The 24,510-nt window shown below is 40.8% G+C and overlaps 1 protein-coding gene across 1 annotated transcript in view; it reads right to left on the reverse strand.

Annotated features, from left to right (window-relative positions):
- Window positions 1–24,510, reverse strand: part of pawr (PRKC, apoptosis, WT1, regulator) — a 62,571-nt gene that overhangs the window by 10,427 nt on the left and 27,634 nt on the right. Inside the window, exons 3-4 of the mRNA XM_034863588.1 lie at window positions 8,433–8,558; window positions 1,705–1,739 (exon numbers count right to left, since the gene is read on the reverse strand). Coding sequence (XP_034719479.1) covers window positions 1,705–1,739; window positions 8,433–8,558 — 161 coding nt within the window. The remainder of the gene's footprint in view (window positions 1–1,704; window positions 1,740–8,432; window positions 8,559–24,510) is intronic.

Here is a 24,510-nt window from a genome sequence, read left to right on the forward strand (position 1 = left end):
CACACACACACACGTACTCTAGGTTGCTCAGTGGGTGTTGAAGCTAAGCCTAAACATCCATGGCCTCAATACTAAATATCACACCATGGCCCATTAGCACCCTGCAGCGTGAGGTCTGAGGGAGAGAGAGGCTGAGCCAATCACACACTCTCGGGAGCCTCAGCAGGTGGGGAAGGAGAAAGCACAGACAGGAAAGCTTTTAACAGCAGCGGCGACAGATAGAACAACATCTCTCACAAACATAAGTGTCAAGTGACAAAACTACACTAGAAACCACAACACACAATACTCAACCATCTGAATAACACCCCACTGCGCCCCAAGACATGTCTTTCCCCTAAATAGCAAGAAAACATCTAGGCAAGGCCCATTCGGAGATGTTTTGGGCTGGTCGTTTAAAGATGTAGTCAGTAATGTCTCCCTGTCCCCTTCGCACAAAATGACTGCAATTTCTGGGTGCGGGATTGCAATTGTAGTTGATCAATGCCAGTCACTCCTCTTCTATCTCAATGGCAGCTTTCAAGCTTTCTAAATAGGCAGGCCTGGGTGTGTTTTGATTTTGAATGCTCCAATTGTCCAGGCCCCCTGAACTATTTAACATTCAGGTTTTGTTTCTTCATTTTAAAAGGTAGACAGAACTTGAACTGAAACATTTGTGTTGCAAAGCTAATAAGCTACATGAGCCCAAAAGGCAGACAATAATAAATGCTAGATATCTGAATGGGATTTGATAGGGCATGCATTTTTTAATATTTAATAGCTTGAATCTAGAAAGAAAAAAAGATGACTGAGAGAGGAGAGGGTTTACAGACAGAGAGTAAAGTAGAGGGAGACACGTATCTCTTCAGTTGCTCTATCAGGCATTTAGTACTGCCCGGCCCACCTGGTGGGTTGTCCGTTGCAGAACTGCAGAGCGTCCAAGTGTAGCCCGGCCAGCTGATGAAAGCAGCAGCCATAATTATATCGCCAGATTGAATATCAGCTGGGGAACTTGGCTGTTGGGGTGGCAGCCAAATTTGCAAATAAACGCAACAATAAATACACACTGTCTGCTACAGGCTGCATTCTAAGAATCTAATCAATTTTCTCCAAGAATTTGTATCCTCCTTTTTAATTTGTATGGAAGTATGATGAAAGCAGATTAAAGAACATATATTTTGATCACAACTTCATGAAGATTGGCCCCTTTGCCAAACAACAGTAAATTGTATGAAATACAAAAGAAGAAACATCTGCCCAGAAGGAGGTGCCGGTTTAAAGATCAATCTTTTTGGAGGTTGTGAAAAAGTTGAAAGCCCCTTATCAAAAGCAATCTTGCAGACCAATCTTGACCAAAATGCACCACACATTTTAGATTCCGAACCTTTCAAAGCAAATTATTTACTTTCAGCACACCCTGCCTGCTCCAGCAGTGACGTGATGGTCTGAATGGAAGTGCCCAAGGCCCAGATGGTGTACTGTCAACTACTGTTCAAAACAGTCATTAAACAAGCATGAAAAGAGCAGGATTGAAGGGGAAAATAATCAACAGTGACACACCAGGATAAGACACTCAGACCCTTTCAGAGGGAATCTGCTCTCGTAATTAATGACTCAAACTGCTGTGTTTCATCCCGACCTCTGTTCCTTCTCTTGCCACATTTCAAGTGATGCTGAAGCAGATAAACTCCACTCTCAGTGTCGGGATAATAAAATGAGTCTCACCTCTTGTGGCGCCCGTTCCCAGATCTGGGAGTTTCCTGAAACAAAAAGGAGAAGATCACCTTTAGTCCACAAACAATAACTTAAGAGGCTACATATATATAATTATTTTTTTTTATTGTAGTGCTGTTAGGTCTCTAATTTCAGGTAGCACTTTAATTTCAGAAAAGCATTAGATATCACAATGACTTTTTAGGTATAATTTGTTGTGTTCATTTGCCTTGGGTGTGAAAGAAACACAAAACATCTACTGGATAAGAGAAATTCATCAGGAGCAAGCCTTTATAAAAAGCCTTTAGGTTGTGTATGAACGTTTGTGTTGTCGCAGCTGCTGAGCTGATATATGGATGAGCTTTGTTCCATTTAATAGTTCAATAGGATCCCTATAGCCCCAAGTTGTGAAAGGCAATCTGCTTTTGCAACATGGGGGTGCATGTTTATCTTCTTTTCCCATTATTGTGTGATCTAAAGGTTGTTTAGATCTACACAGCAGTGATGCTCCAATAGAAGTGCCTTCGGTAAAATAGCGTATCCCTCGGAAAAAATAAGGTGTGTGAGATAAATACGCATTTCCTCTTTCCTAAGGTGTTGTGCAGTGAAGGGTCCCAGGTTTGATTGAGGAGCCTTGGCTATGATACAATCTATCAGTCAGAAGATGGCTTTAGCGGGTAAGGGGGACACGTTGTGCCTGGCTCCTGGCATGCACCAGACTCTCAGTCTCGGTGACATATCATCCATTACCTGTGGATGAAATCCCGACCCGCATCTCATCCCTGGCTCAAGCCTAGATAGATTAACTAAAATGGAGGAGGGTGAGAGGGCAGTCTTTGGCTGCAGCAAGTCATACACTAAATAATACATCATCTGTGCATAAAACCAGGTTCAAGCAAAACCTGGATTTAAGAGACCTTTGTTGAAATTTGTTTTCAAAACTGACATTTTCTAGGCTTTTGTATAATCCCACAGCTGAGATAGCTGGACTTGAAAAGCCAGTACTATAGCTGCATAATCTGCTGCAAGCTGCATATCTCTCTTATCAGGAATTTAGTCAAAGGAACACAGATGGTCTACTCTATTCTTCAGTGTAATGCACTCTAATGTCAGACTTGGCATGAACCCATTAAGTTGAATACAGAGTACTATAGGACTTTAACCAAGGAGTTGGTTTGTTAGACTGTGCGTACTGGGGATATAAATAGTATAATTAAGGAATAAATTAAGGATTTCAAAAGTAGTGTAGTTTATAAAATGGCAGAAAATAGTAAAAAATGTCCGTCACTATTTCCGAGCGTTCGTCAAATTGCTTGCTTTGTCTGATTTGAGTAGTTGCAATCATGATTACACATGTTTGAACAGACTCTGCCTTTCAGTACTACTACATCCCTGTCCCAGAGTACATAATTAGATGAGGGGGTACCAAATCAGTCAGGTAAAGACAAGACAGAAAAAGAGGAACAAAGAGTCCGGCCTTATGTAAAACACTTTTAGTTGAGATGAGAGGCATATAGATTTCACAGCACTATAGCTCTAACAGAGCCAGTCAATACACATCACAGGGTAGAAATAAAAATAATGCTGTCTATATGTAAATGTGTGTTTGAGCTTGTCTATTGCCTCCACAGTCTAGTGTTACTTGAATAAACCAAGATAATTCTGTGAATACACAATTGACCTTGGAGCCCAGTCTGCCAGTTTTCAACAGGAACCTCACTATGTAGGAAGAAATGGTTTGGTTTTACATTTCCCAAGAACTGTTAATACATCTGTTTGTAAGATCCAGCATGAGCTAGTTTCATATTCAAAGTCTTCTGGCATAATGACAAGGGTCAGCGGACTGGATTTTTATTTTCTCAGGTGAAAAAGGGTTGAAATAGGAGTCAAAACAATTATAGGAGGCAAGGTCACACCGGTCAGCAGACATTGTGAGGCTTTGCGAATCCTCATTTGCACATAGTCAAAACAAAACACCAATAATGATTATTATGTGATACGGAGTATAGACTGTAGAGCTAAAGAGGGGTTTCATGTCCTGCATCTTCTGACTAGCATGAAAATATATTAACTTTTGAAATGAAATCCCGGTTAAAAAAGGTGAGATCTTTATCTTTCGAAAGAGACAAACTAATATCAGGGCTAAACTGTGCAACATTAAACAATATTTAATCATATACATTGGCTTGTAGGCCATCATTCTTTCTATAACTAAGGCATAAACTGATCACCCACATCCATCTGTGGCTGATATGCAGCCGACAATCTGAGAATGAGATCATATTATGTTTACAGAAAACATCCCAGACTTCATTTGCCACATTACTACTGAAGCTTATGGCAATGTTTCACAGTGAGGACCTCCTATCTGGGACATGAATCTGCGAGAAAGGTCAGCGTGTACGACTTCTTCGATGCACACAATGCAAGCCTGTGCAACTTTATTTATCATGCTTGAGCTGCGCTGACAGCTCCCAGACGCCCAGCTGCAGAGTTACCAAGAATACTTGAATTGAATTGAAATACAAGAGAGACAAATATCAACACTTAACAAGTACTTCATCTTCAGACTCGAGCAATAGCAACATGATGGGCAGTGCTAAATGTATGTGTAAGTGTAAGGAACATTCCTTGCTTGGACATTAATGGCTTGATCTTGATCTATGATTCATGTCTTGACAGCTCATTAAATTGAAAAATCTCTGAAGGAATGCCATCTTACTCTATGAAAAGGTGATCTTTGGCTTTTCCATCCAGCTGCCTGCCGAGCATTTCTCAGTACAGAGATGATCAAGATTACATTTCTAGTGGAGGCATTCAATGAATTCAAGAGAGAGCGAGAGAGCTTCTTCAAATAAGCATGATTGGCATTTAGAATAAGCAGATAGGCCAAATATGAACATGAACCAGCTAAACTAGGCAACTGGAAATTTCCTATACTCAGAACAATCACTATCGAGTCCTGTATTTGAATCATTTTCCCTAGCTTATTGCTGCAATTTATTTATAATAATATTTAAACTATGGGTTAACATTTTACCTAATGTGGCATACTGCTCTATTGTTTTGGTAGATATGCTTTGCAATTTTCTCACACACGGTTTTAATTTAGATGCTAACCTCACCTAGCTGGTTTTGATTCCGGCTGAAGAAATAGATGTTGTACATAAATCATAGGCTGAAGATGGCTAACCTCTAAACCACACACCAAACAGCTGCACAAAGTCCTGCTAGCCTCTTGCCGTGTTAGTGACAGTTACAGCTATTGCATGTGTATTAGTCAAGGTATTTTCCCTGTGTTTTCCCCAAGGCTCTTAGAAGGGCATTTCTTGCCATTCATATCTTTACAAGAAGAAAACAAATGTAGGCTGTTTAAAGCCATAGTGTTTTGTTTCTGTCGCCTCCATTAGGAATTCTAAAAATTCCTAAACATAACAGTCGGCGCGTCCACAGGCTACAAGCCTTACGTGATCGTGCATGCGTCCCCAACCCTCTGCCACATAGTCGCTAGTAGCCAAGGCGGACACGGAGGATAAAAAAAAAAAAGGACTCTTCAGAAGAGGTCATTACCTTCACTTGCTCGGGGAAGTTACCGGACACTACAATCTTCATGACACAGCCATACTGAGAAATACAGAGATGTGTGGAGCTGATAGTCTTAATTAGCTTTGTAGCAACTCATTTGGCAATGGCTTGCATATAACGGACGTTCATTAATCTAAAAAAGTTACGCACTAATGCTTTAATTAGCAACTTCTTTTTCATGTTTTAAATGTGTATGAAGTGCTGTGTAGTGTTCCTGGTTTGCTGTAAAGTTTTAGTTTCTCACCAACTACCTAATAAGTAATAAGTATTATTGCAGGTAGCAAAGATAAATATTGGTGTGCCTCAGTTAGCTTATATAACAGTAATCCTTAAAATCTTGAATCAACAGAGGTGTGTGTGCCATCCAATATTGTTTCAGGCAACGCAATGAAATTCAGTTTCTCACTAAGCACAGTGGCTGCCATGTGATGAGCGTGGAACATTTCCCTGCTGTTCGGACAAGATACTTTGCATCAGCACTGTTTTTTGGACTGAAAGGTGCTAATTCAAATTACCAATTAGGCTTGTTAAAAAGTGTTGGATGGAGATTGTTAACTGAATTTGTTTTCCATGTGAGAGACAGGCAGAAAAAAAGACCTGAATTGCTTTGTTGTGGACCTGGCGCCACATTAAATGCAGATGATCCCGAGGAATTTTCCATTTGGTTCTGACTGCTGGATTACTGAAACAGGTTTTCTTTTAGGTCTTGCATACCAGAGAGGAGAAAGGCCTTATAACCAGGACCACACGCCTGCGGAGGGCCTCTCTCCCCGGCCATCACATATCAGATACATGTGTCCTGTCACACGGAGAAAAGATGTGTGTTCACACACAAATACGGAAAGCACACTTCACCTCAATGAGCACATCTAAATGAAACACAGGTCCCCAGAAAGAGATGGAAAATGGATATCATTACAGAATTAAAAAAAAATCTGATGAAATATTTGATATCCAAGATCCTTTGTAAAGTTTCCATTACGTCTTCAGTAGCGAACACAGAAGAGTTACAGCTTATTTTGGTTGGGAAACGCTCTGAGACCTAGGGAGACTGTTTAGAGGCCTGGGGTATTTTTTTTGTTGAAACTTTTTGTCCAGATATCTTGATACCAGCTTAGAGGCCTGACTGGACGCTGTACATCATAACGGGCGTGACATGGCAATTGCTTGTCTCCCGTTGATAAATGGGGCCCGAGAGGAACGGCACATTTTGGGAATGTTCCATCTTTACAGATGTCTAACTGACAGCTATGTCGTAAATCCGCTGACCATACTGGACTTTTTCGGCTCTATATTTCTACCAATCACCTCTTTATGAGCAAACTGGCACAGGACCCCTAGCAGAATATGAATGTTAGTTTTATATGAGTGATGGTGAGACATCTAATGGTTAGTTTCTGCATAACCACATCTGGTCTGCATTAGGCTTCATGTTGTGATGGTAAGAATAGATTCAGCAGGCATGGATGGACATATTCTGTTGCAAATGATGACTCTCTCTCACTATAAATAAACGCATAGTGGGGAAGCTGCAGAAAACTTGTTCTTTTCATTTTTCTATCTGGGCCCCATCTCAGCAGGTGCGGTCACAATCTTCCTGTTAGTGTGCTTTATATACACAAGCCCAGTATGCTTTGCATACTGTAAACAGCCTCAGAAGGTTCCAGCCCAAAACAAAAAAAACTGCTGATCCATCTGGAATGCAACTCTCAGCTACATCCACAAGTGTTGTCACTCAGTGGCAGAGCCATTTCATTAGTATTTTTTTTTGTAAGACATGCAAATCAGATGGCGTTTTACAGGAATACAAACAAATTGGAGTTCTTTCAGTCTTTCCACAGCTGGATGTTTTTCATATCCTACATGTGCTCAACGTCTAATGGAAAATCACTGTTTATTTGAAGTGAGTTTGAAATTGAAAATACCGCATGTGAACTATAAAGACTCAAATTAGGAGTGTGTCAGTTCTGATTTGGTTTCCTTTTTTCTAACTGGATTATGTTTTCACTCTACCGACGCCTCCTGGGCTTATTTGGAGGAAGAGCAGACCGTCTCTGCATGGGTTCACTTTTATCAAATGAACACAATATTTTGCTTCTCTAGATTAAAATACTCAGTTTGTAAATGTCAACAGTCCCGGATTCCCACTGTTAAGAACCAGACACCGTATACACAAAGCAGATCCTAACACTGGCTTTCCAATATAGTTTGATGAATATGGCTTTTGAGCTGCACAGAGAAACACTGGGCAGTGTGTGATGTAAATGATACTGCTTAGTTGCAGAATCTAAAATTCTATTGATATTTTGTTTTAATTACTCATTCACTTTGTAGACAACAACAAAAGCCTAAGCTAACATCTTCAAATGGCTTCTATTTTTAATCTAACGGTCCAAAATTTAAATTGACGAGAAACTGAGAAAAGCAGCAAATTATCCCATTGCAAAAGCTTGAGCTAGTGAATATTGGTATTTTTGCTTGATATAACAAATAATCATTTGCTGATAAAGCAATCATCAATTAATAGACAATTCCTCCCAACACTTATATATTGTAACAAGCAATATCCAACTCTCTATAAAGACACATGAACAATACTTGTATTATCAACCAGCTTTAGGAATACAAAACTAAAAGCACAGTAGACCTGTGAATAGCCATCTCTCCCAGTAGCTTTAACAGCATTTAAGAGCAATTCTTATAGCTTTTTAACTGATTCTACAGTGATGATGAAATGCCGAGACACCTTTGGGTTTTGCAACACGTCAGCTTTTCACACAGCTCTTGAGCCCTCTGGGTGTCTGCCTGAGCAACAGTGCCTCTGTTTGGCAGCACTGATGTATCAATCTGTCAAATATTCTGCTTGAGTGATGTTTGGTGGAAAAGTAGAACATCATAAGTCTATGCTAGACATTGAATACTGGAACACACAGGCAAAACTGCAGAGACATCATGTCTCTTCTTTTATTCTGGAAGCCTTATTTTTTTGGGCAATAAATGACTTCTCGATTAACTCTATGTTCAAACTAAACCTTCATTAAAATCTCAGACTCAACTAAATCTATCTGCATGGTTAGATACCACCAGAGGTTATTGATCAAATATGAATGAATGTGCAGCTCTGTCCTCCTTCCTCCTGTCATTTCAATTCTTACCATTACGTGGCCGGTGGCAGGTTCAGCTATCATGGACTCGTTCTGGAAAGTGTTGGCCTGAACCAACTCCTCCTCCTCCTTTCTGTTCTTCTCCCCTGTGTCGTCATCGTCCAGCTCATCCAGGCTCTGAGAGAAGAGGAAGAGAATGATAGATGAGATTAGAGCAGCCTTGGGTTGAACGACTACAGTCAGAGAGACACACAAGAAATCAGGTTATGGGGAAACCAGTTTCAAGCAAGAAGAAAGTTTTACTAATGCCGTACTTGCTACCCATGCAAAAGCATGCGAGAACTCTGTGGAACTTGAAAATTTGTCAGCAAACATTCACGAAATGGGACGCAGACACAACTCTCTGTGCTAGAAAATCTCTTTTGTGAAACAAGCCCACGGTAACTCTAAAACCTGCGTTTACATGCAGCTTTCTGCACTAACCAGGCCATTTGTTTTAACCATGGCTTGTGCATTTCAAAGATACTTTTTGTTATTTTTTGTTGGAGAAGAGCCTCACGGCAAATAATCAGCAATACTTTCCAAGTTTGAAGTTTGTTGTGCACCTGGGCTCTTGCAAAGAAATCCTGTTAGAAACTTCCTAGTGAACATGGCCAAGAAATCAGCTTTCTCAGACAATAATCTTGCTGTGCTAATCAGCTTTCTCTAATTCCTTGCTCTGGTTTGGAGAGATCTAGTTTCTTGTTTACATAAAGTGAAGAAATCAGGTTCCTGCAGAAAGGCGACAATAACTGGGTCACTTCCGTGCATATTGACACACTGACAGATGTATGGTGACAGGCGAGGTCATTCCCACAATAACAGTGATGTTGACCTCTGGCTCAACGCGGCCAGGGTCTCCTCTTAATCCTTTTAAGACACGATGACATTCACTTCAAGCAATCCCTGAGGACCTGCAGCTTAAACACTAGATTGTAGACTCCCTAGTCAGGCAACAGGAAGACGGTCTGTTTGAGGGGGGGTGGGGGGCAGTCAGAGGGGATTTTTGACCAGTGGAATGTCCCTAGAAAACACAATAAAAGAGATGTACAAACATCCAGAGAGCAAACATCCCTTTGACAGAGTAGTGGGGAGTAAGCTTTCATTCTTTAGAAAGAGATTGTGCACATTGCCTGGGAAAACCTCCGACTTCACTCCTCCTAATCTTAGCTTAATTATGATATATGTGCACGGCCTCAGCTATTTGCATTACTTTACAGTGAACTGTGTTGTGGCGTTACTGGGTTCATTTGTCGGGAGCGGAGAAGATTCACTGTGTAAACAGAGCTCAACCTTAGGATGGATGGTTGGATCGTGACGAGAAACAGAGATTGCGGCCAAACTCCCAGAGGGTCACAATGCAAACCAGTATTTCCTGTTTCATGCTGCAGGGCGAACAAAAGATGCCAGCTCAAAAGGCCCTTTAACTGTAAAAATAGCCTTAGAAGGTTAACAAGGAATGCAGTCATTTGCAAGGCCTTTCCTGCCAAACAGTTTATCATTTGTCCTTTGGGAAAACGCCAACCCCTTTTCTTTCTAATGCGAGCACTTTCCTTCTCCTGGTGTAACTCTGTGCTCACCAGTCCTCCACATCTCTAACGTGGATGCACACAGGGGTGGACACAATACCAAGAACATGCCCTGCATTAAGATTTCATTTACAGGTGGGGGTTATTTTCATAAACGGACATTTCAATCTCTCCGATTTCAAAAATAACATTGTGCAAACCTGTCAGTTTTCAGAAAAGTGTACATGGCATATGTACACGGGTGTGTATGCAGTCAAGAGCATGCCAAACCTGTAGGTGGCAGTGTGATGAGAAGCCACGTTAGCCAATCAGAAGCCCAAAAATAGCAACAACAGCAACAAATCACTTCTTCTCTCTTCTCTTCCTCGGCTGCCTAAACTTTAGTTTGTCTCTGTTTGCATGCAAACAAATATTTCAAAGATCTCCACTCTGGCCAGTTTTTAGAAAGACTCAATTTCAGAGGTGAATTCTCTGTTTGCATGTAAACAAAGGGCACAAACTAAGGGAAATGTCTACAATTGTTAAAATATCCATGTACTTGTAAACAGGGCCTAAACATTTGCGACATTGTATAGGTTCAGACTTGACATTTCAAGATTACAATATGTGGGAAATAAAGGGTAGAGGTTTTTGAGATTAAAAAGATGAAATTAAACAGAAGTTTGTCTGTGTCAACACAACGTGAATTGTGCAGTGACTAACCACTTCGCTATGTACAAACTTGCCTGAAATGTGGTATTGAGATCTCAAAGTTTATTTTGGAAAGAGATGCAGCCTGTTTTACCCTCTAGTATTCCAAATTGCTGTGCTTTTCTATATTCCAAATAAAGGGAAAGTGGGATCTGTGTGTGCAACCATATAAGGGAGGCTTTTGCCCCTGAATGTATAAAAATGAGACTGTGTATTTTTACCTTGGACCATGGAAAGAATCAGGGAAGGTGTGGAGGGATGAACAAATGATGTTTGGCTAATGTTTTGAGGAATGTGTTAACCTTCAATCATTACAAAAGGTCAAAAACTAAGACTTACTGAAATGTAATCCTTTTCTAAGCACAAATAGTGTCAAAGATACAAGGTTATTTTTGTTCTTTCTACAATTTGTCACTTTTAACGGATTATTCTCCTAAAGTTTGTAAATGAAAGCAATGAAAACGTGTGTACTGAAAATACATTACTAACAGCAGCCAGATTTCCAGAACCATGTCTTACTTCCTGGACCTGGTGTGTGTGTGTGTGTGTGTGTGTGTGTATGTGTGTGTTCACTTTAGTAAAACAAGTGAAACACGTATCCTGGTCTGCTAAAGCCTCGAGACCAATGTCAGTCATTTTGCACATGAAGAATTGAAGAAGCTACATCTGGAGCAGAGCTTCACGGTCTATTGGAATGTATGTTGTGGTTGGAAACTCTGTTTTTGGGGAGAAGGATAAACAATCTATTCTAAAGCTCCTGGCAGCAAAAATCTGCATGCATCTGATTCTCTGTCTGCACAACAGCAGGATTTAGTTCCCCAAGTCTGGCATTTTCCTTTTTAAGGGACTGTCAGAGTGATGCTGTCGCTTAGATCATTTGAGTGAGCACATTGTGTGGCAGCACTATGGACCTACAGCATTAGACAGAGTATATACAGCAGGTAAGAAATGATGCGCTGCCAAAGGCTGATGTCACCCAAATTTACACTCAGACAGGTTTGGAGGGTACTAAAGAATTCAGCATTTTTTGTAAACGGGAACATTTGACATGGACATATGAAGCTCTAGAAGAACTTCAGTCAGGAAGACTATACTTTTGCATGCTTAGGTCTATTTTATTACTCATACATCTGTATTCAATCCCCACACTCATGCTCACTTACTTTTCCTCAGGTCAATGCTCTTATCAGCTGCTCTCATCAGCTGGTCACATCAGCTGACTTCATCTACCCAATAGCTCAGCAACGCACCTAAATTAATCCTGTTGCTGCCACGGTTTAAATACGATTCTCTCTCTGCCTTTAGTACATTCATGCTGTGGTTGTGTCAGTGGTATGTTCACTGCTGTTATGCATTTAATTCTCTTCTCCTTATTGTCAGCAGTGATTTCAGTGCCAATAACATTGCCTTAACCCATAAATAGTAGTCTTTTTAGACTTTGTGTAAACACACTAACTAAGTATATCCTAATTGGTGCTTGCTTACTTTTATGTTTGTCTGGATTTATTATGGTTTGACCAGTACAAGATAGTAGACTCCTGGACCAGACTGGTTAGGTAAATGTTTGTTTAAACATCACTGGTTGTAGGTATTTGTTATATGGAATTCAGTTTATGTATTTACAAAAAAAAACATGATAAGATTACATTTAAGTCCGGTAAGGGATTCACAAGGTCGGTAATTTGGGGGAATTTAGTTTATTGCCCAGTCCAATAAAAATGTTATTGGCAAAGAACCTATTGAGATCCATTATGAGCATCCATTCTGCCTTGTCACCCTGCCAGTGCCCTGTCCACTTAGTCTTGAGATTTATCTTTAAACAAGAAAAGGGCACCTCAGCCAGAGAAACACTCTCATACAGCAGGCTTAATGACTTGTGTGTATTAATCACCTCGCCCAGTGACTTCATTAAGATGATCAATTAGAGAATAGAGACGCTTGCACACTGATGCCCACTGTCATTTAACCAGGACTTCCAGTCACAGGCACAGCACTGTGCTCAGGTATGGCAGAGATCAAAGAGAGGACATCCACCCCGAAGCTGCTGGCTGATTAATGGGACACTACAGGCTGCCAGGGTTAGTGTTAGGTCCAGGAAGGCTGCGCCATCTCTGAGCAGGAGTGAGACATCATTTGACAGCCGCAAAAAGGTGTGACTGGAGCTCCACTGATCTGTGGCAAAAAATATCATATTTAATCCTGTACAGAAAACTAATATATTCTGTTACCTACTGTGACCTTTATCCAAAAGTATTCTTTAATCTAAATATCAAGACAGTACGGCCATGTCTGAGTGAAAGATAGTGAAGGTAGTCTGAAGTGGAAGGTCCCCCATTTTATTTTAGCATGCAAAAAGGGCTCTGCTTATTTCAAACGAACTTTGCTCAACTTTTATTTAATCAGTAGGCTCTCTTGAGACACAAATATCAAGTTGAGGCCAAAGTGGCAGCATAGTTATCTTACAGGGAGAAGGCAAGGCAAAGCAGCTTTATTAGTATAGCACATTTCAGCAACAGGGCAATTCAAAGAGCTTTACATAAAAACAATTAAAAAAATAAAAACATTAGAGTAAAAGTTACAGTGCAGTATAATAAATTCAACATTAAAGAAAGAGTCATTAGAAGAGTCATTAAAAGAAAAAATTAAAGAACAACAACCGTTCCAGTCGGATTTATCACCGTAGTCAGTCTAGAGTTCTTCAGTCTTTCCAAAATCTGATGTCTTTTCAAGTCCCACAAATTACACAACCGAGTCCTTTGTTGAAGGGTTGTTTGGGGACAGAGTCGAGTCAAACAGCATACAAGCTATTCTCAAGACTCAGAGCTTGTATTGGCCACAAAGCCCTGGGGGATTTTCTTCAAAATCATGTGTTTATCAAGCAAAAGCCTTGCAATGTTTGGCTTTGAACTTGAACACAGCTTGAACCTCATTTTCACTCCAAGTAAGACTGTAATACAGACCTCAAAATGAGTTTGCTTTACACCGGGGGTGTGGGGGGGTACAATAAAATAAGAGCCAAACAAACAACAGGGGTCCGGCAGGGAGTGTTGAACCAAAGATAGCAGCATCAGCATTCCTCTGGATGTGTCAGATGCAGCTGAGGCCGGAGGGCAGGCCGGTCAGACTCAGCAGGGCTGGTCAGAGATCTTTGACTGTCTGAAAAAACTTTAATACATGAGTGGGAAACCCTTTGTACACTTTAAGTTTGCCAAAGTTGTCCTCTGGTCTATAAACCACACAGTAGGTTGGAACAGAGCAGCAGTTTTTGGCCAGGTTAACAGTCTGGCTGTGTGTGTGTGTGTGTGTGTGTGTGTGTGTGTGTGTGTGTGTGTGTGTGTGTGTGTGTGTGTGTGTGTGTGTGTGTGTGTGTGCGCGCAGGGTTGAGAGGACAGAGGAGTACTGGCAGGTTTGGGAGGATGGGGGTTCACTCAGTGTACTCCAACACCGCAGACCTCCACAGAAAACCACACGGCCCCTACTCAGTCCCCTGCTCAGCGATGTCAGGCTTGGCAAGAAAGCTGAAACTAGAGCTAACCACCAATACATCAGCAGGCTGGTAGCAGATTATCACAGAGATATCGGTGTCCACATGCATGTTGACAGATATGCAAAAAGAAATTGCAAGGCAGAAAACTGCAGTTAAGTAACACAAGTTGTATTGGCAACATTTGCATGTATATTTGACTTTGTTCTCTTTTCAAAATATCAAGGTTTTCCGTGTCAGTAACTGTCAGTCATGCTGCCGATGCCTTCAAACTGCTTGCTGTATGGCTAACAGAGCTCTTCAACGTGGATCACAACGCAGTGAAGTTTATGACAGGCCAGTGAAAGACCTTAAATAACCCTCTTCCTTGGTTTAAACAGGCTTACTGCAGCCCCACGCTGGGCCTCTGACCCTCAGCCGATCCCAATAGTCCTGTGACTGTGACTCCTCGGCATGCACAAACCGACTTTAAGAGAAACGGTAGTTTACCTAGCTTTTTTTTTTTTATCAACCCCACTGGCGCTCTACCAAGGTGAATGTTAATCCAATGAATCACCATATCAATCTGAAAAACTTCAGTACTTTGTCAACCTCAGGTGCAAAGCCAACATTATCAATTCAATCCAGTATCCAGCTGTGGATGGCTTCTCAAGTGCTTATTGAAGGCATTAAAATCCAGAGGCAGGGGAAGTTAAAAGTTGCTCGTAAGCGACACCGAGTCAAACAGTAAAACGAAGGGTTACATGACGGGAAGTGTAAAACATTGCTAATCGATGACCTTAACTGATTCTAAATTAATACCATGAAAGTATTCAAAATCATGGGAAATTGTGTAATTACATGGTTTTGCCTTGGATCCTTGATAAATATTTAGCTAGTGGTTAAATGTATGCATAACAGATTGATTTTACATAACTGCGGAGAAAATGCCAAATCTGCTTTTCAAATTACTTAGAATGCCATTCCTAAATGGACGTTACAAATATGCATCCATGGGTACTGACTGAGGCAAAAACGTCCAAAAATAAGGGCAATTTACTAGTGTGAGTGTTACATGTATTGTAAGTCAAACATATTTGCTTTTGGTTCATAAATCCAGAAGAATGCATGTTTCTGTGTTTTGTAGTCTGTTTCCTCCAGGTACAAACATTGTCATCCCAGGAAATTGGAAAAAGGCTTAATTCTCCTGTCCTGTTGTGCTGGAGCTTTTTATCTTTTTGTGTATTTGCTCGAGCCCCCATAAACACTGATGACTTGCTTCTGAATGGAGATGCAGCTTATCATGACAGCCCCATTAGCAAGTCAGCCATAGTCGCAACAGACTAAGACAAGTGGGTCACCAAAAAAGAAAACATTTATTTCTTAGAAACTTGCAAAAAGGGATATTAACAGTTCAATATTACATTGAGGATATGTTTAGGAGGTAATTTATAGCTTAAGGGGTTTAAATAAATAGGATGGTTAGTGAACACAGCATTTAAATGGGAATTTTGATGAATATGGTTGTTACCCGCAGAGTAACACAAATGTTCAGCCATCCTGACATACCCATACTGACAGTCATCCTCCTAATACTTGACATTGAGTAATAACTGCATCATCCCTCAGTGAGGACAAAAGCTTTAAGCTGTCTAGAGAGAGGTAAAATAGTTTCAGCATCTGTGTGTCCTGACCACAGACCCGGATGGCTGTAACTCAAGCCAGATAGAGATGGGGGGGCAGGCTGGTGGTGACTGCTGCTAGAGCGTTTATTCCAGCAACCTCTCCTGAGTGCTGCGTCCCAGTAATGAATCCTGTTTCTGCAAACCCACAATAATAACGGGGTCCCTGCTGTGTGCTGTACAGAGGCTGCGGAGTGAAGTGGTCCTGTGTTTTGTCTGACCCCTAATCTTGTTTTCGCCCCGGTGCTGGCAAGAGCACTTCTTCTTCCTTCCTGTTCTGAGGTTTTTTTGCACAGCGCGGTACAAAAGATAAAATCACCAGACCTTTTCAACTCTTTTACCATACATATGTTTCTAGCAGCACCTGTAAACCACTGACTTACCCTCTTGTTTCATGGATCTTACATCCCATCCTCCAAAGGCAGGTAGGATTTAGAAAAAAACATGCAAACAGCTAAAAAATATTACACTGAAGAGAAAGGAAAATGAAAAGCCAAGAGGCAAAAAAGCACTAATAAAGCATCCAACATCCAACATGTGTGTCACACTTTAGCCTCTATTCTCATTTTGCTCCTCCACAGTCTGGCTATTTAGGCTTTTACTAGGGCTGCACAATATAGCATTTGTTTATCGTCATTGCAATTTCAATTGCCGCCAGACTGCAACATATCGCGATTGATACCCAGAGATTTGTTTTGCAAGTTAAAAGAAAATATTAGTAGAAAACTGCACTTTAAAATAGGGCTGTCTTTCTTTTGTCAGTGGTGTCTTTTATGTTTTATTCAATGTTCAATTTGTTCTGTAAAACAGTTAGAAATGATTTCCTTTCATTTGTTTTAAATTCAACAAGCAATTTGTTGTTTTTTAGCAGAAGACTGAAAGCAGAACACTAATACTTGTTTATATTTTGCAAGTCATCACGTTCAGTGTCTTTTTACAGCAGGAAACATTACGCATAGTATATTGGCACATAGAACCGGTATAACTGGTAAAATCGATTTAAATTGCATTGCGCCTGTTAAAAATATCTGGGTACCAGAAAAATCAAATTAAAGCGGACAGTGAGCCTTAGACATCACTTACAATTCTGTATGAGCACCCACACAGGAGTCCCTTGAGTGTGTGTACTGTACGTTTGACTGTGTGTATGTTTTGCTTATTAAAGAGATGGATAGGAAGTAGATCTTGTGCCTCAGGGCCCTATCTTGCAATCGGCGCAGCACAAAGCCCGAAGCAAGTATCTTTGCTATTTTGAGACCGAAGCCGTTGCTAATTTTCTGTCCTGCGCCCGCGTTGTTTAAATAGCAAATACACCTACCCCCATGGTTGTGCTGGTCTTACAGTGATGTGTGTTCAGATGAATTCTTGGCAAATAGCTACATTGATGCAGCAGAAAATGGTCGTGGCATTAACCAACATAAACCTGGTCTAAAGTCAGTATCGCAGCATTTCTTTGTTATTTTAACAGCGCATTAGTAAAATGTGCCTAGGCTCTTGCACAGCACACTATGCTTGTCACACACACACACACACACACACAAAAGATTAAAAATAAAAATATGACATTCATCTCCCATGATAATAGCAATGTGCCAAGGTACAATCGCGCTTGGCTTTTAAAGGGAATGGGATATGACAAACTGATTGGTTGATTGCATGTTACACCCAAAACACACCTATGAATTGATGAAGACACTAAGTACAACTCTTTTGAACCATGCGCCCGGCGCACGGTCCCTTTTTTCCACCGTCAAACAAGCACAACTGGATTTGGGCAGGCCCCCAACGCACCTGTGCAATGCGCTTTACGCTGTGACTTTAGATCGTTAAAATAGGGCCCTCAGAGTAAATAACTGATGATCTCACGGGGAATTCTTTCGGCAGACTACAATGCGACCTCTGACCCGGAGCTGTGGTTGGTTCTGCAGCCTCCAATTCAACGTCTGTATCTTGTCACGTGTACAGCCAGTCCTCACCCTGGCCCACGGGACAATGGCAAATGGGTTGTTTAACATCTGGTGTCCCACAGCCTTCTTCTATACCCACAAAGCCTCTTGAATGTGTTGGCCCTGGTCTACCTTGCAACCTGGCATGGACTGAACTAGTCCATTTGCCAGAGGAGAAACAAGCCCAGTACTTAGAGGAGAGCTATTGTGTAAGCAGAGCCTCCTCACGATGGAAGCCTTTACAAAGAGAAGAGATGTCTCTTGCCATTGTGGAGCTCTGACACTTGAGGAGCAGAAATCTGTCCTGCCTCTCTGTTGATTGGGTTTATCTAACAAGAACGAGAGCTTAGTGCCATTCAGTGCTCGCTGCCTTTCTGCTAGGCTATCGTGATTTTTGGCTGCTGAGGCTGAGTTTTTTTGGCCAAGGGCTCGTGCTTATTCAGAGCTCCAACAACTCTGGGACTATTCAGGTTTCATAGACCTATCAAAAGGACCACAGACATGCTGGGCAGAAGTGAAGCCAAGTCCAAAGCATCCAGGAAGCTACAAAAGTGGAGGCAGGAACCACAGTGCAAACTGCTTTCACACATTGTCGAATAGCTCAAAAATGTAGAAAGTTACCTTTTTCAAAAACAAAATCACCCATCTATCCTTTCCCTACAGTACAATACAATACATAATGAAAATGTTCAGGGCTCGACAGGATGCTTTAGAACTTTGGAAGCTGGCTAGAAGGCAAATAGGCTGATTTTACGAACCTGGAGTGATAATGGCCCTGTGCAATTACACTGCATACTCCAATGTTCAAAACATTATCATTTTTGATCAAGAATGGCTTAACTTGGGCCATTTTATCCAAGTCCCCCGGTTTGCACTATCGCTGTCTCTGACACAAACAGGTCTGTATAAAATAGATTTCTCTATAAACAAGTGACTCATCTTCACAAATAAGCCAAACCAAAAATGAACAATGTTAAACCAATTCCAGCCTGTTAACTCTTAACAGAGTGAATTACATTCTGCAGTATATTTCCTTTCTGATTTGCTGCATTTGTATTTCAAAGTGAGTGGTGCAGGGAATAAAACACAAGTACATTTTAAATTCAAGATGTGTTAGATTTCTAACTATGTTGGGTATTGTGTCAGGTTCTCAGCTGGAGCCTGTCAGGAATTGCACAACACGTTTAGGGGCCGCAATGGAAATACGTCCTAGACCTTGACATTTTTTAAGCTATGTGTGTTATGATGCCCGTTATCACTAAACTGAACTCAAAATATCCTCATACTCCTTGTCCTATCATGACAAGAATTTCCTGCAGCTGTCGTAAGAATGCAGTGCTTTTGATGACCCAAATTACTGCATTATGCATCAGAAGCAGTTAATGCCTTCATGCCCAATTTAAGAGTGGTGTGTGGCAAAGTAGAGAGTATATTTCTCTTAGTTTGTTCCCAAAAATAAGCCCAAGATGCCTACAACATGCCAGTCTGGAATAATAGAGACTCTTCTGCACAGCACAAAAGACCATAGCTGAGACAGCCTGTACCTGCTGAGAGACTACTGATTACGCAGACAGCTGTTGAGAGAACAAAAAGTGGCTTTGCCCTCAGTGTGTGTGTGTGTGTGTGGGTGTGTGTGTGTGTGTGTCTGTGCGTGTGCGTGTGCGTGCAGCTGGAGAGCAGTAGCAGCCCAAGGGCACCTGATGGCAGTGCTTAACCATCCTGTTTCCCAACCAGTACCTGAACAACACACCTGGCAATAAAAGGTTGCCATTTGTGTCACATTTCCTGGCAAGCACCAGTGCTGCCATCATGGAGTCTCACAGGAGAAAGATTAAAACCTGTCCTGGAAATCATCCAAGTGGGTGTGCAGTAGGCATGTGCAGGACCATGTACGTCACAATATAAGTTATCTCAAGTGATCTTATTTTTGTTTTATTCTTGCTTTTTTACATTATAACAGTTATTGTCCCCTCCAACTTGGTATAATTCTTCACCTTTGCTACATTCTCACAGCTCTCACCTCTACAACTTTTGGTGGCTTAGCCAAACAGGCTCAAACCAGAATAAACCTCGGTAACTGAACGTATTAGGCAGTTTAATGGACAATAAGATCAGCTGGACCGGGGATTAGTTCTCATGTCCATTAAACTGATAATTCCCAAGCCTGTTTTGTGTTATTGTTATGTCCAAGCTTGGTATTAAAGAAAATTTTAGATACAGGAAACGTCGGGCAACAATTTAAAACAAATTTGCCGGTAATTCCTATAGGAGGTACATACTTGAGCCAGAAGGGAATGTTGTCTCTTTCAAAACAAAGGCCAAATTTAGCATTCAATCAAATATCAGACACTGCGGCCTTCTCAAGATGCCAGAGCGCTTTGGTATTGTAGTTTGCTCAGATCCTTGATCCAGTCATTAGTGCAGAATAGCTTGCAAAGCAAATATTTCCTCCTGACATTGTTTTCTTTTTAGTCATTTTAAAAAGGGTCTGGCCTTTTGGGAAGGAATTTCGGAGCCGAAATCATCTGCCTAATTAAAGATACAGTGTCGTGCAGAAACAAAACAAATAACTCCAGCAAGCAGCAAGCCCTGCAGCTCCGGAGCCGGTCACAATTCAATTATTTTAGACGATGCGTGTCGTTAGGCTAGGACTGTCTTTTAAAAATCAAATTTAGCAATGGGATTAGGCTGCGTTATGGGAAATTAATTGTATTCATTGTCTTGTTAGGTCTTTTGTATTTTCCACAACAGGTTTTCTACTTTGAAAAAGTTAAGGAATGGACCTTTAATAGCTGTTTGTAGACATAAATAGACACACTGACACAACTAGTCTGTGAATTTACAATTTCCTTATAACTGATTATTGTACCCTCTGTTATTTGTTTATAGAACTTTTATTGTGGGTGGAAAGTCAGTCACAATATATGACATTTCCTTGGATTACCAGAGGAATGTGTCACTATAGTGGTGCAGTAAGAGTGAATACAACCACACAGGTCTGGACTGGGGTAAAAAAAAAAAATCAGCTCTGGACTTTTGAGACTTAGACCAGCCCACCACAATCTAACGGACATCAACCGTCCTTGCAGTCCCCATCAACACATAAACATATGAGTAAGATTCAAAATTAGCACCATCTACTTGCCAAATGCTGGTAAAATATGTAAATGGCTGGTAGATTTACTTAAAAATGTACAATTTTAACATTCACCAACAATTTAGCTGGTGAACAAAAAGTTAACGTTGAACCCTGCATACCAGCCCCTAATACGCTCAATTGGCTGAGTGGTAGGCTAAGTAAGAGAGTATGATTATGTACTTACTGAGTCAAAAAGGCTGCCTGGCTCTTGGTCATCAAGATGTCTTGTATATCGTTAGTTGTTAACAAGTGATAAGTCTGTAAGTTTGGCTAAAGCTGCATTTTGTGTGTAGTACGTAGGTAACACTTGTGTTATTGTGAAATCTTGATAAATCAGAAAGCTATAGTACTATGTTTGCAAGTGCCTTAGCTTGCTAATACATAACTAACATAAGCCTACAAACAGCTAACTTGTCCTCTCTGGCAGACAAGGGTGCTAAAATCATTGTTTGACATGCTTAAATCTTGTGTTTTTAGGCTAGATACTGGCGTTTTGTGGAGTATTTTTGCCGACGATATGGACGGAACCTAAAAGTGCTCTCTCTATGGTTGTTTGGAAGTGGGCCATAGTAGATGTGTTTGGCGAGTGTTCAGATGAGGGACAAACTAGTGGGCCAATCATGTGATCTCTCTCTCTTATCTGTTGGCCGGTCAGTCAAAGACCAAGGATGTGAATGGCCAGTATTCACATGAACGACCTACAACAGGGCCAATCATGCAACCTCTCTTCCCTATGGGCTGATCAAAAAAAAAGAAGAAGTTTTCGACTGGAGTGCTGCCCATTCAGCCCCGGCCCGCCGGGAAATCTGCTGCTATTCCCGATGGCCAATCCATGCCTGCAACCACATCTAACATTATTAAGTTCTACTTTCATGCTTCCAATTTTGCTTCAAGTTCCAATTTTATCAGCATGCATTTTTATTTACACAGGAGAGCCTCATACACAGATGGCTATGTCTAACTCTGGTCTGAATAGTATTCTACTTGAGTATTCTCAAGCAGTCTTGACAAACAGAAAAAAGGAGGGTGGGTCAATAATGGCTTTGCCGTGTTGCTACTTGCACAGGTGACAAGATGAAATATCAACCAGGAAGTCACAAGGCTTTATCTTCTGTCTCAACAATAGCGAGGTTGACAACAGAATTCTACAGATCACATTACAAAGTATTCTGCATACACACGCTGACATTCAGGTTACTGTTGAGCCAGGTTGAACTTTTTTGTTGGACAAACCTACCTACACTGTTTTGCTGGAGCCTTCTACATTGGGATTCCTACTGTGTCAACACAGGGATCTCATTGAAATGAATGAATGCACTGCATTTTTTCTTCTTCCCTTTAGTGTAGGGCTGAATTTCTATTCAAAATTTCAAGTTGAAAGAATGCAATTAGCTAATCGTGAAGGCTCCAATTAATCAAAAGTGCAAAATTTAGTTGAATGTTTGGTGTGTTTTGTTTAACATTTTATCCCTCTTTTTCATTAAGATATTTACTGTTTTTTATACGATAAATGTCATTTGGAATGCTAGTGACATCACACTGAAATTTCATTACATTACATGTCGTTTAGCGGACACTTATCTGCTGGAGCGGCTGAGGGTTAAGTGTCATGCTCAGGGACACATTGGTTGATATATTGCAGTGGGAATTGAACCCGGGTCTCCCACACCAACGGCATGCGTCATATCCACTGCGCCACCACCACCCGTTTCATCTATGTTCCTCGCATAAAGATATGGAAATGTTTTGATGGTGTCTCATGTTATAAATATATTATATAAATATAATATCACTAATTGAATCGTAATTGCAATATCTGGCAGAAAAATGGTAATTACATTTTTTTCCTTAAATTAGCCCTACTTCAGTGCTAATCCTTAAATTTAGCCTAAGTTGATCACTAGCAGGTGTATCTCTGGAAGGATGTGTGCCTTTAGTATATTGCCTTTCCCATGTGCCTTAAACCCACATGCAAAAAACAAATCCAAAAAGTGCATCAAATGCCATGCCAAACCCAAATTTTGCTTGATATTAAATCACAAAGAAATTTGGGAATGAAAGATGATGCCACATTTTAAATGCCTCTTTAGGTCTTTAGCTCCCATTTGTGCCTCATACTGCATAACATTCTGCGTGGCTGAACCCATATGTGTAATTCCCTGTTGAGCCCAGTTATAGCCCATAGGAGTAGCTCTCTTTCAAACAAACAGCGGACTGAGTACCATCTACCTACCGGAAAGCGCAGCAGGAGAGGGACCTCTGGGACTATTTTAGCTATGATTGACACGGCTTAGAAAGAAAAACAACGAGTGGAAAACACAGGGAATACTTCTACTTAAAGCCCACATCTGCCAGCCTGTTGTCCATGCAATAATACCATTCCCATTTTCATTTCTCGTCATGATTTCTTCTGTTGAGAGAAGGTGCATTTCAGATGAAAGAAAGGGAAACTGGATGATGGATACACCAAAAATGTATTTACAACAAACAAAAAAATGGGTGGGGGTGAGGGGGGTGACACCCTCAAAGTTCCTTCTCATGAATGGTACGAGTGGTGAAATAAGATGTTAAATTGGTTTGATAACCATACACGTTTCTCAGTTTCTCAAGCCAGGCAATAGCGTCACCTCGGCAACACATTCCCAAACCGTTTGGTACCAATTAAGAAAGTCTTTGTCAACCAAGACAATTACAGTGTGTTTACAAGGACTTGATTCATTTATCTGGGTTGTAAAGGTTATGTCAGCTTGAGCTACAGACAGGTGACATGGACTAAGTTGATTTAAACCATTAAAAAAATGAAATAATAATGGCACATTAGCTTGACCTATCTCAACAGATGTGATGCAATGAAATGAGATGTTAATAATCTGTATGTGGCTGTGCCTTTATTCACAGTAAAAAAATGACAATTTTTCAAAACTTCATAAAAAGCGCATTTTGCTGGAGCTACTTCCCTATTTTTACTTGATTACGAGCCGTACTCTGGGTACTTTCACCACTGCTTTCCTTGTACTTTGTCTTTATAATTGTTATGAGCTTGAGCAATGAGATTAAATTGTTACAACCCAGTTGTGCCTCTGCGTGACTCAGAAACTAGCTTTCTCCTACAACACTTAGCTTAACTAAATGTTTTTCTTAGCCCATTCTCTGATTAAGGAAACCAGGTTTCTTGTTTACATAAAATGATATGTGCAAAAAAGCTGAAAATATAGTTCATTATTAAGTGAAGCAGTAGAATAGGATTTGAAAGCTCACTAACCAGCACTCAGAGCCACAGGACTTTGGCAGGATTCCTATGAGTTGAGAATAACCATTTGCAGGACAAAAACAGCAAACAGACATTAGAAATAACACCCAAGAACAAGGGCAGAAGTTTTTTTTCATTTTTTAAATATGTAAATGAATAAGAGCCTCAGTAGTGATGGTGTGTGTGAATGCTTCTACTTATGAAGGAAAGGATCATCAGTCAGCAGTGAGCAGCGAGCCGTGTTCCAATATCAGAGGAATTTCAATGAACTGCGAGTTGGTCTCTAGAGCCACGGCAGTGGGACACTCATCAAGTTTCTGTGGGTTTGCTTTGGCAGGTTACACCACATTCTCTCCAGAGTCAGCTCTTCTTGCAAGGAGAGATGAGTAGG

Source organism: Etheostoma cragini, chromosome 23 (genome assembly GCF_013103735.1).
Source record: "Etheostoma cragini isolate CJK2018 chromosome 23, CSU_Ecrag_1.0, whole genome shotgun sequence".
Taxonomy (NCBI): domain Eukaryota; kingdom Metazoa; phylum Chordata; class Actinopteri; order Perciformes; family Percidae; genus Etheostoma; species Etheostoma cragini.